Source organism: Siniperca chuatsi, linkage group LG1 (genome assembly GCF_020085105.1).
Source record: "Siniperca chuatsi isolate FFG_IHB_CAS linkage group LG1, ASM2008510v1, whole genome shotgun sequence".
NCBI classification, from domain to species: domain Eukaryota; kingdom Metazoa; phylum Chordata; class Actinopteri; order Centrarchiformes; family Sinipercidae; genus Siniperca; species Siniperca chuatsi.
Genome location: NC_058042.1, coordinates 32,491,359 through 32,509,217, shown reverse-complemented (window position 1 = coordinate 32,509,217; position 17,859 = coordinate 32,491,359). Strand labels below are relative to the sequence as shown.

The 17,859-nt window shown below is 41.2% G+C and overlaps 1 protein-coding gene across 14 annotated transcripts in view; it reads left to right on the top strand.

Moving 5' to 3' along the window:
- Nucleotides 1–17,859, top strand: part of znf536 (zinc finger protein 536) — a 226,008-nt gene that overhangs the window by 96,934 nt on the left and 111,215 nt on the right. For 13 of the 14 annotated variants that reach the window (XM_044192965.1, XM_044192983.1, XM_044192903.1 and 10 more), the window contains one exon: nt 13,652–15,951. In XM_044192965.1, the coding sequence (XP_044048900.1) occupies nt 13,653–15,951 (2,299 nt within the window). In that variant the 5' untranslated portion in view covers nt 13,652. Of the gene's footprint in view, nt 1–10,726; nt 10,857–13,651; nt 15,952–17,859 lie in introns of those variants that run through there. The other variant, XM_044192993.1, reaches the window with a different exon arrangement.

Here is a 17,859-nt window from a genome sequence, read left to right as displayed (position 1 = left end):
TATATAATGCTTTGACATTTCAGTGAGTCCACATTAGGCACACCCATAGAGCATTCTGCTTTGAGCTGGATGGGAAAGAGTCATAGCCAAGCCTAGAGGTAGAGGAAAGCCAGTCAGAGTGATTGGGTCTCTCTATAAGCTAGTTATCTCTTTGGATTCAGTTACTTATGCTGATGTAATAGGGCAATTGTAAGCTGATACTGAAGTCTCTCTGTGACCCCTACACTGGCTCTTGTTCTTATATTAGGCTACCTAATATATACTTATCCGTATATAGTGTAGCAATAGACTTACTAATAAATAACTAAAATGGACTGAACTCAATAGAGGAGTGTATTAGTTTTGTGGCTCACCATTTAGTCTTCTTAAATTTTCAGATTGTCCTTCTAGGGACTTTTGTTATCTTCTGTCTTATCTAAATCTGTGATTGTTTGCTTTGTTTGCTTGAGTTGGTCCCTCCTAGACATTCATACAGTCATTGGAACAACTGGGGTCAGCAGTGTAACAATGCAGAGCAAGTCTCATAACAAGCCTACTGCTCCAGGGCTCTGTGTTTGTGTGTGTATGAGTGTGTCTTCTAGGCTCGTAGTTGATCCTGCATCTCGATGGCATGAAACAGCTTGACAGAGCCAACTTCTCCTTAAGGCTGAACATCACCCCTTTCCCCTGTCATAACCCCTCTGACTTGGGGGCTCTTACTTGGATGTGTGTGTGTGTGTGTGTGTGTGTGTGTGTGTGTGTGCAAGGGCACACTTCACACACTTATCTTGAAGGCAACTCTGTACCCAGTTAGGTCAAGAGTGTTCACTAGAGTCAGTGGTTTTGATTGCACTGTTTTATTGATGGATCATATCACATTGGAGGATTTATCATTTTAAGATGGGGGAGAGTTTGTTTGTTTTCATCCTAACCACAGACAAACAAAGTTTTACTTTGGTAGTTTTTTTTTTGTTTGTACAGCCTGTAAATAAATGGCATAGAAGTAGTTTGACAAAAGGAAAAAACTTACCGCTTACTAGCATTTTCTGGAGCTTTTAACCACATCTTCCTCATTGTAGCTCATGTGTTAGGGGTCAAAGATCAAGGAGACCTATGGCCAAGGATGGTCATTGGTGTCCACATCCGACACCAATGATCATCCTTGAACAGAGACAAGGGTTACAACCCAGTATCACTACAAATGACATTCATGTTGACGATTTCACAACCCATGACTGAAATCCAATGCCAACCCTGTCTCCTAGAAATTACGTTTATACGGTACAAATTTGTTTTGCCAATTATGTTGTGGTGAGAAATGTAATCACTGCCTGGATTATGTTCACAGGCAACTTTTTTTTTCAAGCATTGCGTTTATGTGCATTTATGGATGGTGGGTGTACAAAGCACAGAACTTTGACACCAGAGTCCCACTTGTGATTAGATTTAAATTATATAAGCGCTTTAGCTAAGGTTAGAGCACGATTGTGGTTTCAGATAAATGTCAATACAATAAACATGTCATGTCTCGTGTTTCAAGTCACTTTTGATTTTTTCAATATTTAAACAAGAGGTTTTATTCTTAAGTGCTGTGAGTGCCCAAATATAACAATAAAAAATCATTAATTATGATTTAGTTGCTACGAGTGGATATTGTATTGCAACAGGAAAACAAATAAAATGCTTTGTCAGTGAACATTTTAACAACGTGTTTTCATAAGAAGATTTTTTTATCATTGGAGGAGTGTTATATTGAATTTTACTTGTGCCAGTGCAACACAAAGTACATCCTTGGGATTCGACTATATCCTAACCTAACCATAGTTTATTTTCTGCAGCTTAACAATCCTTTGCTAATCTTAACCATAGTGTAATTGCCATAAATAGATATTTAGAAATGAAAATTTTTAAACACTGCTAAAAATTGTTCAATGAACAGCATATGACCTGGGGTTTTACAGAATCATCAATTATCAACATTCTGCCTGGCAATAGGGTTGTATATTATGTTCTCATTCTTTGTGAGCTACACTACAGAGGCCTGAGAATGTGATCATGTAGTGCCACCAGCCTTTTATTAATCATAATGACCTGGCAGAATAAAACAAACCAAAGCAGTTTTGATCAGTTTTGGGAAGTCAAGCAAACTGCTTCAAATGTGCTTAGAAGGTCTTAGGATTTCTGTTTAATGGGTCATAGTTAAAACTCAAGAGGTGTCCTGACTTTTAGAAAAGTTTGAAGAATTTTTTAATACCGGGATTCAAGTCATGGTTCTTAACTTCACTAATATTGTATTCCTTCAATTATGTCCAGCTGTCACGTCCGACGGATCAAGCTTTTTAATTCATAGCAAGCCATCTCAGATTTCCTATTGAAAGTGGGATAATACAGTTGTGTTATTGTTGAGGATATTAATGTTGAGTGTTTTATGATGGATTGTACGTGATTCCTATTTGTTGATTATGTTTGTTTGTATCAATAGATCTGTGTGTGTGAGTGTGTGAGTGTGTAAGATGGGTAAAGTCTATTTGGTATGCCCAGCCACCAATATGTAGAACAACAATGCTAGGCTTCTATTGTCTTGTGCTGCTCTATAGGGGTTAGCTGGCGCTGCATATGAACAGATGTGTTTCAAATCATTGTTGTTATTTACCAGTGATAGGCTAGAGCTCAAGAAAATGTCCGCCTGTTCTGATTTATTCATTTGGACAGTGGATTTATGCAGAGATGCTGAAAACCTGGATCTTTTCTGCATGGATAGACGGGCAGATTTATTATTCATGAAGCTAATGCATTGTTTTTGTTGCTTTATATCTCCTTTTTGTTCTCTCATCCTGATTTTTTTTCCTTCCCCCCCTTCCTCTCAATGGTGCGCTGAATTCTCTCAGGCAAAGGTTGGCAGTTAAATGTCTGTGTTGAAATGAGAAGTTTGAAAGACGAAGCGCTATCTCTGTATATGTGTGTATGTGTAAACTGATTTAAATCGCTCTTTGAGCCCTACAGAATGGCGCTTTAAATGTTAAATGGGGGTTGAAGCCTGCCTGAACTAATTTGTAGGGCTTTGCACCGTGTTGACATTTAAATGTGATAAGAATAGCAAACTGTACCGCCGACCTATTTTGAAGATGCTTTCGGAATACATTCACGTCAACTGCGGCCTATAATTAATAAAAAAAGACAGGCCTCCCTCGCTCCAGATTTGATTATAATACAACCTTATAAACACACCAGGGATAGATGAGAGGAGACGAAGAAGAAGAAGAGAGAGGAAAGAAAAGAGAAGAATTACAGGAATAAAAACAAGGGAAATGATGGGGGCAGGAATTAAGAGGGAGGTGGATTGCGAACACCTGGTCTTTGAGGCAGATTGCATTGGCTGGCTGCTGTGCTATCACATTACTCTGATCCTGCCTCTCTTGTTTGTCAGAAAATTGAGGAGAGAGAGAGAGAGCGGGTGGTGGTGGTGGGGGGCGGGGTTGGGGTCTGCGAAATCAGCATGCAAATAACACCACATTGTTAACTTAATCAGATGCAGGGGGAGAAAATATGGAGAGGGATGGGAGGAGTGTGGTGGGGGGGAGAAGGGGGATTGCCAAGGAGGTGAGGCAGAAAGGAAGAGGGGTTTTGCTGTGATGGGAGTCGGCAGAGGGCGCGCAGATTATGACCACCCACAGCTCCACCTCCCACCACTGTCCACATCCAACACCCTGAGGCTGCTCTGGAACTCATGGAGGAGACGCTGTATGTGTGTGTGGAGAGAGGGAATTTGAGGGAAATTGATGCAGCCTCTTTAGTGCTCCGTCAAGTGGCAGGCACAAGCAGTTAGCAGCCGGCTAGGAAGCTAGCTTGTCTTGGATAGACTGCCGGTGTCAGACATTTTCATAATGCTCCTATAAATGTCAAGATATTTCTGTCATAAACAATAAAAGTTGCAAGGTCCAAGCAACCCTCAGCAACCACTTAGACACTAATGACAGCAGTTGTGCCTCTTATACAAATCACTCCTCCCTAAAGGCCACAGCTGAAATGTTTTGAATTTTAGTAATGTATTCTTTTAGGTTAGCACCTAATCAGATGGAAAAACATGTAGCATATCTTCCCTGCACATAATTTTGTTGTGTTTGTTTTACATATTTTGATATATTCAATTCACAGCCTAGCATATCATTACATCATAAGATAATCCACATACAGTCCAAGTGTATGTGCATGTGAGTGTGTAGTGGGACAGTGTAAAGCGACAGTGTGTGCGTCTCGAGGGAGAAGCTCATACAGTGTACTACAGAGAGGTAATTTTTCATTATAAACATCCACTGCCTTAATGAACTTCACCCCCCGTCAGAGCACACACTTACAAAAATGTGTGTGCGCATGTGTGTGTATGTGCTGTGTCTTTTTAATGAGTGTGTGTACTGTAGCCTTTGTAGTGCAAGATAAGTCATAGATGACGCTGAAGGTCAAACAGGGCAGAGAAGAATGAGCGAAATGCAGTGTTGGCCGGGACAGACAGCTCCGAGATGAAGCTCTGGTGTAGACAGACGCAAGGAATCCTGAATCACGGCCAGAGCATACCTTCAGAGACTGACACACACACACACATATTGGTGCTACTATACTTGTGAGAATCTTTATTGGCTATTGACCAGATTTATTTATAAAACTTTATTTATAAAAGAATGTAAATCTACTTCTAATCTTAATTATAAGTCTTAATTGTAATCAGTCCCTTTACAGAAGTGAGGGCTTTAGAGCAGTGGCTCCCAACCTTTTTTGTTTGACGTATCCCCCTAGCCCTGTCAGATGGACTCAAATCCCCCGCCAACGACACCACCTGTCATGCTCCAAATGTGTTCATTTGAATTGATTTTTAACTAGATATCACTTAACAATTAACTTAATGAGCATTTGTAATTATTATAATTAATTCATGACTTTTAGGAATTTTTCAGCCAATTATCCATTACTTTGAGCTAACTATTTCAACCATTTACTCGTTACTTTTAGCTAACTATTTCAACTGTTTATCCATTTATTTAGCTATCTATTTCAACCATTTATCCACCGCTTTTACCTAACTGTTTCAACTGTTCAACAAGCCTGTCCTCACCAGAAAAACGCCGTATCGGTCATCTCTGCAAGCAGCTTATTCGACCCTTATTTACCTCTAGTGGCCATAGTAAGAAAGTCTGTGTAGGGAGGAGGTCAGGGTGGATGGCTTTGTCAAACAAACACAGGATTTTAACCCAAGAAACTGGGTTTGTGTCCCGTGTGAAACCAAAAGTCAATATTGACTTATTTAAAGTTTTATGTTACATAATATTATGGACGTGACTTATGTCACGTGACTTACATAAAGTACTTATTTTAACACAAACCACGATCATTTTCTAAACCTAACCAAGTACTTTTGTTGCCTAAACTTAACCAAACTGCGACCGTTTCACAATGTTAACCATGTGTTTAATGTCACACATGCCTTTTGCTGGTACTTTCCAATGGTCATATATGTCGTTTTGGTCATTGCCAATCGACCTATTCTGTCATTTAGGTATGAAGACATGTTGGTTTATCCATTACTTTTCCACTACTTATCCATTACTTTCTATTCCAATCATTTCTCTATTACTTTTAGCTATCTATTCCAAGATTTATCTTTTACTTTTAGCTAATTCAACCATTTATCAATGACTTTTAGCTAAATATTATATATATTTATCGATTACTTTTAGCTAACTATCTGAACTGTTTATTAAAGGTGGGGTATGCGTTTCTGGAGAAATCCAATGCCATGACAAATACCATGATATAGAGCAAACAATGACACAGCAAGTAATCCAACTAACGTTAGCTAGTTTGTGGGTTATCTTAGCTAGGTTGTGGGTTAGCAAACTGTTCCTACATGCAAAGAGGACAAGACGGTTTCCCAGAGCCAGCAAACCAGCTCCAGACAGCGATACTCACATGGGCAAGTCATTTAACGTTACCTGACACACAAATCATGGCTGGAATGCCTGGAATAGCTCGGTCCGAGCCACTTTGTTTAGTTCACATTTTTCAGAGCCAGGGATGTGTACAAACACCAGAGTTTTTTTCAGCACACACACTGAACAGACAGCTAGCGGACCTTGAGGAGATATTCGCTGGATTTGACATGTATTAGAATTGCATACCCCACCTTTAATTACTTTTAACTATCCATTTATACCTTTACTTTTAGCAAACTGTTTAGACTACACCTGCAGATCAGGTGTTTATTTCTATTTTTTCTAATTAGCTGAGCTCCTCAAGTGTTGTGAGGACACACAAACACACACAGACAATATATATATATATATTAGAGCACTCTGTAAAATTTTCTGTCCTTACATGCATACACAGCATACATTTTCACTATTGTGAGTGCAGAAGTGTGTCTGCATTAGTTTTGCACCGACAATACTCTGAACATACGTGTGTGTGTGTGTATGTATAACAGTGTGTTTTGTAGTCCGGTTCACAGAGAAGCCTGCAGAAAAAAAACGCTCCTCTGAGGTTTCACCCAACTTCTCCTTCCTGCTTTAATCACGGCTGCCTTTCACTCAGGCGTTGGCATCGATGCAAACGCTGCCTCACTGGCATGTCTCTTCAACTCATCTCTTTTTCTCTTTATCCATTTTTCATTTCTTTTATTTCCTCCTGTAAACCTTTTCATCCTCCTCCACTCCGCCCAAACCCAATCTCTGATCTTAAGAGCAGTCGCCAAGGTGTTTTTCTGATAAAGCCTGATAGATAAACATGCTCTCTTGTGTCCCTGAGGCCCTCCGCCCTCTCTCCCGAGAGCATACCCCTCCAAAGCACTTCCTCTGCTACAATTAGTCTGTAATAAATACACCCTGGCCTTAAAGTAAATAATGCTCTCTCACTTTCTCTCTCTCTGTCTTTCCTTTTATATTAAGTGCCACATTAGCTCTCTGTACATATCTGACTTACGAAAGGAGAGAGAGTGTTTTTTTCTTTCCCTTTTTCCCTAGTTACACCAAAAGTGTGTGAGAACAATATCAGTTAAAAAGGCCACTAAGAGATATTGTAACATATGCAGAGAATCACAAGCATTTACACACAAGTCTGAGCTTCTTGATGGCTTTGATAAGATTAGTTTGCTTTCTTAAACAGGAAGTGTGCTACTTAAAGAAAAAAAGGCACAGCATGGTTGCATAATAAGTTTAACTACTTCTCAGAGAGCTAAAGTTCTCTTCAAACTCTTCAGATTAACAAAAAACAAGAGACACAGAAAGTGGGAGAGGAGAGAGATAGAAAGGGGGGAGTTTATCAAAGTGATGGCATAAAGAGAGATTCAACACGATCATATTAAAAAGACATGACGCAGTTTCAATATTTAAAAATCCCATTTGCCTCGACAGAAGAGCTTTTTCATTCAAGAGCATATGGCAGCAGTACCTGTATCCAGTCGCTCTCTGTTATCTCTTACAAAGACAAAGAGAAAGAAGGAGTAAAGGCTTTTTTGGGGGGGGTTAGATACTTTCAAACAGACATTCAGACATTGAAGAATCATTCAATTATCGGCAGCATGATGTAAAATAATTACCTGACTTGCTTCCTGTAATGAGTGCTGCTAATTAGCCATAGACTTTTGTTTTAGCTGAAATAAGAAAGAGAAAGTCCCAAACTCCCAACAGCAGAGAAGCTGTGAAAAGATATGTTGCATGTTGAGGTAGCACCCCATCCTTTCTCTAAACACACACACGGCACACACACACGCGCTGCAACTCTTTACTATAGGCTCACTTGGCTGGAAGGCACAATTTACCTCCCAATGTATGCACACACAGCTCTCAGTAAATAGTCGAGAGTGCAAAAAAAGATCCTTCTTCTCTTAATTAGCTGTGTAACAATTAAAGTCTCCTCTTAGTAAATTGAACCTTTGTCTCCTTTGCCTCCCTAGTTTGATTTCAGCACCTGTCACAACAACCCCTCCCTTTACCACCACCTCCACCACTGCCACACACCCACCACTATTCCCCCACCCGACTATAATCATTATGCAAAACTCTACCAGAATGCGCCCAGCATGAGCGGAAGAAAACAGCAATTATTTCTGATATTCTGTTATTTAGGCTGTATTGACATTCAACTACTTTCTCTTTCTCTCTGTTTGTCTCTTTCTCGCTGCCACCACCTGAGAAACAGAGTGAGACTAAACTCGACTTTGTTTTAGTCTCAATCTTGAATCTTGCATGTCATCACTGCAGTCACTCTGCAGGAGGCATAAAGACAGCGCTGGCCCATAATGTGACCTACAGATTTCTGTGTGTTTGCAGCATTGACATGCAGCACAGAGGGTGACCAGTGATGTAAACTATGCCAGATACACTGTGGTCATTGTCTCTCTGGCCTCTTTCTTCCCGCAGTCTAACCATGCATGAGTGCGCTACACTGCCATGTTTGTTGTCTAACACACACTCATACACACAGTATTGTGTCCTGGTTTTCTGACTGATTTGACAGGAAGCATAATTTAGTCACCAGACGCAGAGCAGACCAAACCGCATAGGTATATCTAAGAGGGCACACCGTTGTTCTGAGATTTTATTGCAGGTTTTACATTGTGACACCCTTGAATCTGTAAAAGAAACACTTCCTTCATATCTGAAAGGCTGATATTCAATGTTTCCCAAAAGGACAGTATCAACAAACAAAAAAAAGTGGTATTGATGCTGTATAAGTATACGATGAGGCCCATTCACTATCATTATCATGTCAATAGCTATCATTTTTACTTATTTTTTGGCTTTCGCTCCTGTCACTGTACTTCACTAAACAGAGTCTGCTTGACAAATGTTTGGCGCTATTAATCCTGCGCTCATCGCTGTGCTTTATTCGCTGCTGCAGGGGTCTGTCCACGCCGCTGTGCCCGCTATTGTAGCGCACTCAGGAGGGGAGAGGTGCTCACAGATGTACATGCACACACACTCAAACACACACACACACACACAGACAGAGACATCTGCAGGTCACCATCAGCGTAGTGGGAATAATACTAGGGATGGTTATCATAAAGGGAAGCTTTGAGCTCCCGGCAGTCTTGGGAAGATGATTTGGCTGGCCCGGAACAATGAACTGTGGGAATCTGCTTGTCCTGCATTGATCTTCCTCCCATGGCATCCCCTGCAAGGCTGTCAGAGCGACGGACAGATAAAAAGACCCACAACATTTTTCTTTCTCTCTCTCTCACTCCCTCCCGGTGTCTTTCTTTTCTCTCTGTCAGGAGGGCTCCCACTGATCAGCGGGGATGAGCTGAAAGTTGAACTACCTGTTGACAGGACCTCTTAAACAGCCCTGAATGACATATTGTGCAAGAGAAAGAGGGAGAGGCAGAGGCTCCTGTTCATTCATATTTGTCACTGATCTATTGAGTCCGTGCTCTCATCAAATCCTTGCTCCCTTGCTGTTATTTTCTCTGCGTTAAAATAGAACAATCCATCTCTGAAGCTTTACATCTTTTTGATAGTGCGGAGTTATGAGTTTTGATCAAGAGGCTCTAGGCATGGGATGGAGTTAGGATTGAATCTGGCAGAGGTTGTGTGACTGTCTTCCATGTGCAGTTCAGAGTGTTTTTGCCTCATTACAGAAAGTAATAATGCAGTGAAGTCAAAGAGCGACAGAGAGAGAGAGGGAGAAAGGAAAACAAAGCATATTTTTTATTGGATTAATTAGACACCTTGCAAAGACCACCTGCAATAGAAACAAAACACAAGCCAGGAAGAAAATCATATCTGGTCCATTCTAACTCTAACTAAACCAACTTTTACCTAGAGGTTTGTACTTTGAAAACATACTTACAGCTTTTAAAAGTATCCGAATGTGCTTGTGTAATCACTAAATATTTAGCATTCAACTCTCAGTGCATGTAATGTATGGTAAATACACACACACACACACTCTCTCTAATGATTTGGTGCAAATATGATGGAATTCAGCACATTGTGAATAATGATTGATTTGTTTAATGCAATGAATTTGTTCATTAGGACTTAATGAGGTATTGCATTGTGATTAGTCGATGGGTTTTGTGTCAATACATGTCAAAATAACAAAGTAAAGTTCAACTAATGGCTTTTCGATCCTTTAGTTTCTCCTCATCTTGTCCTAAATGTCAGAAGAAAGTTTTATGACAAAACTGCCTGACAGTAAATTATATTCATAAGTTTGTTTGAAATTATTTATTTTAATATGAATTTATAATAGGTAGCTATTCCTAATGTTGACACTGTCTTTCATATACTTTAATAATTTATATGGTTACAATTAGAGAGAAACACATATAAATCCCTTTTGCATTTATGATGCATGGTACTATTGATAAGACAGAAATGAACTGAGCACATTCAAATGCTGACTGAAATACACTTCCATTGTGTTACAGATACCACTTATAATTAAGCTGAGGCTTGAAGAGAAAAAGAGCAGAGAAGAAAAATGCATTTAGAGAAGAGAAGAGTGAAATCAGTTTCTGTGTGTGTGCATGAATGTGTGGAGGATTTGGTGTGTTTATGAGTGCACGTGGTGCTTTGCTGAATATTAAACCACAAACTATAAAGACAACAACTGAACCATCGTGAGAAAATGCTAAAGGAAGTCTTTGTGGTTTTAGAGGTATCACAGGAGCCAATAGTTTTAATGAGGCAGCATTGCTGTATATGCCAGGAAATGATAAGGTTATACAGGTTAGAATAACGGCAGATAGATACTGTACCAGTATAAAGCTACAGAGAGGATGTGTTGTTCATATCGGAGTCTACACAGGCTACACAGCCATGGCAGAGACAGTGAGACATAATAGGGACAAAGTGGCACCAAGTCTTTCCTTAATACAACCGGTAAGAATAACAAACTTGAGCCTTGATCTTTTAAAAGCACAATACTGTTACATTAATATTGTGTAGAGTTGTTTTCTTCTGTACATTTGATGGATATTTTATATGGGGCTGTCACAGTAACAGTCTGGATGATGTCAAAATAGAAGGAGGTGTTAATGTGATTTCTGTGGGCAGCCATTTGATGCTGGGTGAGTTGCAACATACTCACCATGTCTTTTAGAAGGCATGCACATTGTTGTCTGTAGTATGTTATGTTTGAGTACGTGTCTTTGTCTGTGTGTGTATGTGTTCGTACTTGTACACCACCCTCAAATTCCGTTGCATGTGTGTGTTGATATGAGCAGAGGGGGGATGTCACATAAGAAATGTCCTTTTTAATCAGGAGAAAAAATATAAAATGACTCTGGAGCAAGGCAAGCATATTAATGTGTCTCATTTGCATACGCTCGTCAGCCCGGATACGTTTATAAAAAACACAAACTGGATTTGTCAGTTCATTTCACATTATTCTATTGTCTATCTGCCTTTGTTATATGTTAAAGATAAAGGCAGAAATCAAATTGAAGAAAAGGGCAAGCTGCTATCTCCCCAAATGAGCAACAGCTCATCAGCCTAGTTTAAATCACAGATTTCTATTCCAAAAGGCACCCGCCTATGTAAAAAGGGCCCATTCAAATAAGGTCTTCTCTGATATAAGCACGCCTGGTGATGGAAGCTGTGGTGTCAAATAAACACAATTTAAAATCTAAGCCATTTAAAACAGTCTAACAAAGTTTTATCTTTCCTAGCAATTTTCCCCAATATTATTCTCACAACAAATGTACACATATACAGTATGTGTATATATATATATATATATATATATTTCATTCAAGAATAAACTTATATTACTATGCTTTTATGATGCTTTATTTCTTAGATGAGCGCATCATTATTCAAGTTACATGAGAAGACGATCATGAGATCTGTCGTAAATTTAGGCTTTTATAGAAGCATATCTAGCTGTTACACATAAGCCTGCAGAACATAGTGTGCCCATTATATTCTTGATGAATTCTGTAGAATTGCTTAGGATACTTGTGGGGACAAATAAGGAGAATTTAAAGAGCAGCCCACAAGTGTCACATTCCTTTAAACACAAGTAGATGCTGGTCACAGTGTCCAATTCATGGCCACAAGATAAGAATCCACCACTGACAGTGTGTTGGAGGGGCCAGTGGCTAAAAGAACAGGCACCCCTTATGTCTACTAACCTCCTACTGATGGGAGAGAGAGGGAAAAAGAGAGAAAAAAATTCAAATGAATGAGAAAACAAATGAGCCCAAACACAATCTAGAGTCCTCCATGCTTTAGAAACATACTGTAGGTGGAGAGAGAGAAAGAAAAAGACAGAGTCTGGCAGAACCTCAGTTGCCCTTCTTGCCTGTAAAGTGTATACTGAACATGTGTGCACACATTTAATGTGGGTGTGCCCTATTGCTGCCAGATTGGGTCCATAAGCTGTCTAAAATGATCCCACTTTCTCTTAAAAGTGGACTCACCTAATGCCAGTGCTTTACACTGCCTCTCCATGAAAGGATTTTTTGATGATTAAAATCACGCGTTATAGCACAGTGGCTGCCACTGTTACCAGGCAGCATACTAATCAGCTTAGTGGGATATTATACAATATTTTGTTGACCAAAGCAGAACTGTGGTTATTGTTTCTGAGGTTTTGACCCCTGCCAGCAGCCAGAGGAAGTGTGCAGATAGATGTTTATACCTCTCCATCTGGAGAGCAGATGGATCTGCATTAAAACCAATGTTATTGTTTTTTATTTGTTATTTATTCACTGATGTTACACATATGAACACTTTCACTGACAGTACAACATGCTCACAAAATTGGGATATATTTCGGTAGCATTACAGCAACCCAGGGCTACAACTTTATTCTGTGTTATACAATAGGTAGAACAAATAGTAACTGCTATCAGCTCATTCCTCTCAAACTTGAGAGTGTGGTTATCTGTTATTTATTTTTTACAACTGTGTATCAACCAGTGCATCTTTGGCTGTGTTAGAAACCATTTCAAAACAGCCAACTGTTGTTTTCACCATCCTGGAAACTCTAAAAGAGTTAGGTAGAGAGAAGACAGACAGACAGAGAGAATTGGGGGAATAGAAAGAAGCAGAGGGAGAGCAAAGTGATTCACATCAAATGTAGTGCAGCTCTTTAATAGAATTTTGCGCCAAGACAAGTGTCGTGGCAACAAGATAAGAGTGTTGTGTTTACTGGAATAACCCCTTGGTTTTAAGTGCTATTGTTAATATCATAATTGTAGTATTGCGGTGGCTTGCCGACAATGCCGTTGCTCCGTTTCATTAAGGCGTGTAATTGGTGGAATTCTGATAGGATGGGCACAAGTAGCTTAATTATACACTGCTCACTGTGTTTACAGAGTAATTATTCCATCCAAAATGGTGTTACATTTTGAAAAAGTTCTAAGGAGTCACAGCATTTCTCTAGGCCCTTGGTGCTGACAATTCACTATGCATCAAAGACAATACATTATATTTCCCTGTACTGGGTGACACAGGACATGTGTTGTTTCCCTAAATTAGGCTTCAACATGTGGTTTGATAATAATGTATTTGTAATCTGAAAAGTAAATACGAAGAGAATATCAGCACCCACCATGGCATAGTATCTTTTAAATGCATTTTTTTCTGCAACCTACATTGTTTTCAAATATTTCTAATTCTACAATTCTATTATTTCTAATATGTTTCCTTCTTTCTGTCTGGTTTTACAGAATGGAGGACTCTAGTTTGTGTCTTGGTGTGTCGTCAGCGGTGCCTGACGCTGATGGCCATCTGAGCAGTGCAGTGTTAAATGGCCGCTACCCCATCAGTCAAAAGCTTCATCAGCTTACTGCCCAGCTAGGACACGCCTTTCCTGACCTGCACCGCCCACAACAGATCCCTGAAGAGAAAGCAGCCACACCTTTGGATGAGAAGACCCACCACGCAGCCCTGGCCAGTCAACCTATCAGCAGTCAGATGGCCCTACTAGCTAATCAGCTCAACCGAGACATTGACGCAGGGGCACTAAGTGGGTTAAATGGGCGTGTTGACTTGCAGCAGTTTCTCAATGGCCAGAACTTGGGTATCATGTCCCACATGAATGATATTGAAGATGACGCCCGCAAGAATAGGAAGTATCCCTGTCCATTGTGTGGCAAGCGCTTCCGTTTTAACAGTATCCTGTCACTGCATATGCGCACACACACAGGGGAGAAGCCCTTCAAGTGCCCCTACTGTGACCACCGAGCGGCTCAAAAGGGCAACTTGAAGATCCACCTCCGCACTCACAAGCTGGGGAATCTTGGTAAGGGCCGCGGCCGTGTCAGAGAGGAGAATAGGCTACTGCATGAGCTGGAGGAGAGGGCCATCCTGAGGGACAAGCAGATGAGAGGGAGCGGCAGTCTACTCCAGGCAGCTCCAACACCCCATCTGGGCCTCAATAGCAGCTCTAACACCCATCAGCAGCAACTAGGCTCAGCCTGTGGCCTCCTTCCCCCTTCTGGCCTTGCCACTCCAGAAACAATTTCCCAGCCTTCATCTTCACCCAAGCCGGCTGGAACCCAGGATGAACAGACCTTGAACCCAACTGCAGGCTTCCGCTGTACCTTCTGCAAAGGGAAGTTCAAGAAGCGTGAGGAGCTGGACCGCCACATCCGCATACTCCACAAGCCCTACAAATGTACTCTGTGTGAGTTTGCTGCCTCCCATGAAGAGGAGCTGATAAGTCATGTGGAGAAAGCCCACATCACAGCTGAGACCACACAGGGCCAGGGTGCTGGTGGTGCCGGCGGCATGCAGATGGCCACTGAATTCCGCTGTGACGTTTGTGGCCAGGTGTTCAGCCAAGCTTGGTTCCTCAAGGGCCACATGCGCAAGCACAAGGACTCCTTTGAACACTGCTGCCAAATCTGTGGCCGTCGCTTCAAGGAACCCTGGTTCCTCAAGAATCATATGAAGGTGCATCTTAACAAGCTGGCCATCAAGAGCAAGCCACCCCAGCCGAGTGAGCAGGACATGGCTGCCGTCAACAGCATGAGCAATCTGGCTCAGGAAGCTCATGCCAACCTTTATTCCCGTTACATCTCCTGTCTTCAGGGAGGCTTCCTTTCACCAGACAAACAGGGCTTGAGTGAGCAGCACCAAATGTTGGCTAAAGCAGGGATAGCCATGAAGGAAAAAGAGATGTTAGGGAAGCTGCTGGGGCCAATGGCAGGAGGTATGGGCCATGCGCTGGGTGAAAATGAGAAGCGCTCACTCCTGGGTTGTCTCAACCTAGTGCCACCACTCAAGTCGAGCTGCATGGAGCGCCTCCAAGCAGCTGCAAAAGTGGCTGAGATAGACTCCCTCAATAGCTACCAAGCTTGGCAGATAATGGCTCGTGGCATGGCTATGGACAGGGCTTTCATGCCGAAGGAGCAGCAGCAGCACCAGCACCATATACCCCCAGGGCAGGAAGATGAGATGGGTGGTGCTAGGGCCTTGGCTTCTTTCTCAAAGGATAAACAAGACTACTCCTTGATTGCTTCCAATGATAGCTCCAAGCAGAAGCAGCTCTCAGAGGCCTTGCAGGGATCCAAGGCCGCTAGCGGAGCCATGATGTCCATGAAGGAGGATGGAAGAGGCTTTGACAGTCACCGTGACTTAATGTCTCACCACGGTAGTGCTGAGGCTCCTGGAGCCCTGGCTGGCTTGGGAAGCCCAAACATCGACTACAGCCACTCCAGCCTCTCTGGGCTGAAAGAGAAGCCGTCAGAGTGCCCTGACTGTGGCCGGGTTTTCAGAACCTACCATCAGATGGTTGTCCACTCCCGCATCCATGGCAAAGACAGGAGAGGCATTGAGGAAGCGCTCCAGCAACAAGGTCTGGACGAACGCCGTGGATCTGCCAGTGACCCAGAGTCCCAGTCCATCAGCCGTTCCACCACTCCTGGTTCATCCAACGTGACAGAAGAGAGTGGAGCTGGAGGAGGACACTCCCAGACAGGAAGCGTCCAAGATGACAGCCCACATCCCTCCTCACCATCATCAGGTTAGAAAAAAAATCAGAGAATGAATGACAACCACTTGTATTCTTTGGTCAGTCTGTAGATACAGGGATCAAAATTGTATCCCACTGACATACACTTGGGAATTATGTTTCCTTGTTTATTTCAGTGTTACTGCCTTACTGTCCTACAGTTCTACCAACATAGTTTCCACTTGTTGAATTTTTTTAAGTCTATAGATGTGTGTATATATCAATGTGTCAAATCCATCTCTTTAAAAGGGAATGAAAAATAACCCACTGAAGAATCAGAGCAACACATTCCTCACATAACTGAGAATGTCTTTGTTCAAATACCCACACACCCTCACAGAGTGGTTTGCTTTTATAGGATACTTTACACACACACACACACACACACACACAGACAGCAGACAGAGTACATACAGATACATATACATACAGAGTTTTATTGAAGTGAAGTGTACACATTGTACTGTACATATCATATATACTCAGGTATGTACATGTATATGCTGTCTCACTTGGATGTTCTTATGCTGGACATAGTAACAATTGTCCCATGACACTGCTGTGTTGTTGCTACAATTCACATTAAGCCATTATGAGAAGAATTTGAACCATTGCATTCATGTTTGCAGGTTAGCAGTCTAGATCCCTGTGGAACATGAGTAAAGACTGGGAGTGTAGGGACAAACTCGTTTTAACCACAGCGATTAATAAATGTCTTTAATAAACACATTCGAGACAACTATACCCCTCCCCTCTCCCTACCCAGCAAACACAGGCCGGCCGGGGCTAGATAAGTGTATGTTTAGTGGGATTAAGGGAGGCCCGTTGCTAATGATTACACAAGTTTTTAAAGGTAACTTTCTCTTGCTCCTCAGGGCACTATGCTGCCGTTAAGAAGCGTGCGCAGTAATTAGGTCACGACTATGCGATAATCAGTTGGTTTATGCTAAACAAGACACTAATTAAAGATATACATATAAAGCAGGTCAAAAAAATTGGTGAACTTCATTTGCAAAAGCGAGGATATGCTTTTAAGTCTTTTGAGAAAAATATAAATAAATATAAATATAAATCAGGATGGCTTAGCTTAAGGCTGTAAGCAACTTAATTCCACCAGTGGAGATGAATTGTTTATTTATTCACAGAGGCATGAAGTCCTTATCATGCTCGTGTAGTGTGATGGGTTTGAACATGGGACATGCTATGTTTATTTTAATCTAAGAAATAATAACAGACAACCCCCAACCCCAATTAGGAATTAATGAAAATGAGAGTGAGATAAAAACCTATTTTCTTTTTAGAGACTATTAAACATAACACTTTCTCAACAGGGTGGGGGTGTAGCCAATGTAATTATCTTCTGAATTTTAATGCTGGAAGTTTCTCTCTCCATCTCTCTCCCCCTCTCTCTCTGCATCTCTCTCTCTGTCTGTCTCTTTTGACTCAAGCACTTTGAATCTGATGGGTACAGCTTGTGGCGTTTCAACAACTTCAGAAGTACTGTATTAACATCCAGTGTTCGGTATACAAAAAAAAAAGCAAATTAAAATAAGAACTGACAAAGAAAACCAATAGTATTTACAACAAAGCACAAAGAAATGCATTAGATTTACTTGAGCGGTTTGAGAAGTAAACAGATTTTACATTAAAAATGTTAAATAGTCTGGTTTTGCTACTTCCTGTTTTTTAATCAGAAGTAGCGAAACTTGTCTTTCTTCACAACTTACACAATGTGATTCACATTTGGAGCTCAGGGACTCTCAAATTAGAAGCTTTGATGTGTGAGAAAAAATGTGTCTGAGTCTCATGTGGAGAAAGGTGTCATGCTTCTCCTCTGCATGCATGTTTGTTGTGTGTGTGCATGTATCTGTGTGTGTCTGGGGGGGGGTACGCTTTACAGTATGTGTGCATATCAGTCTC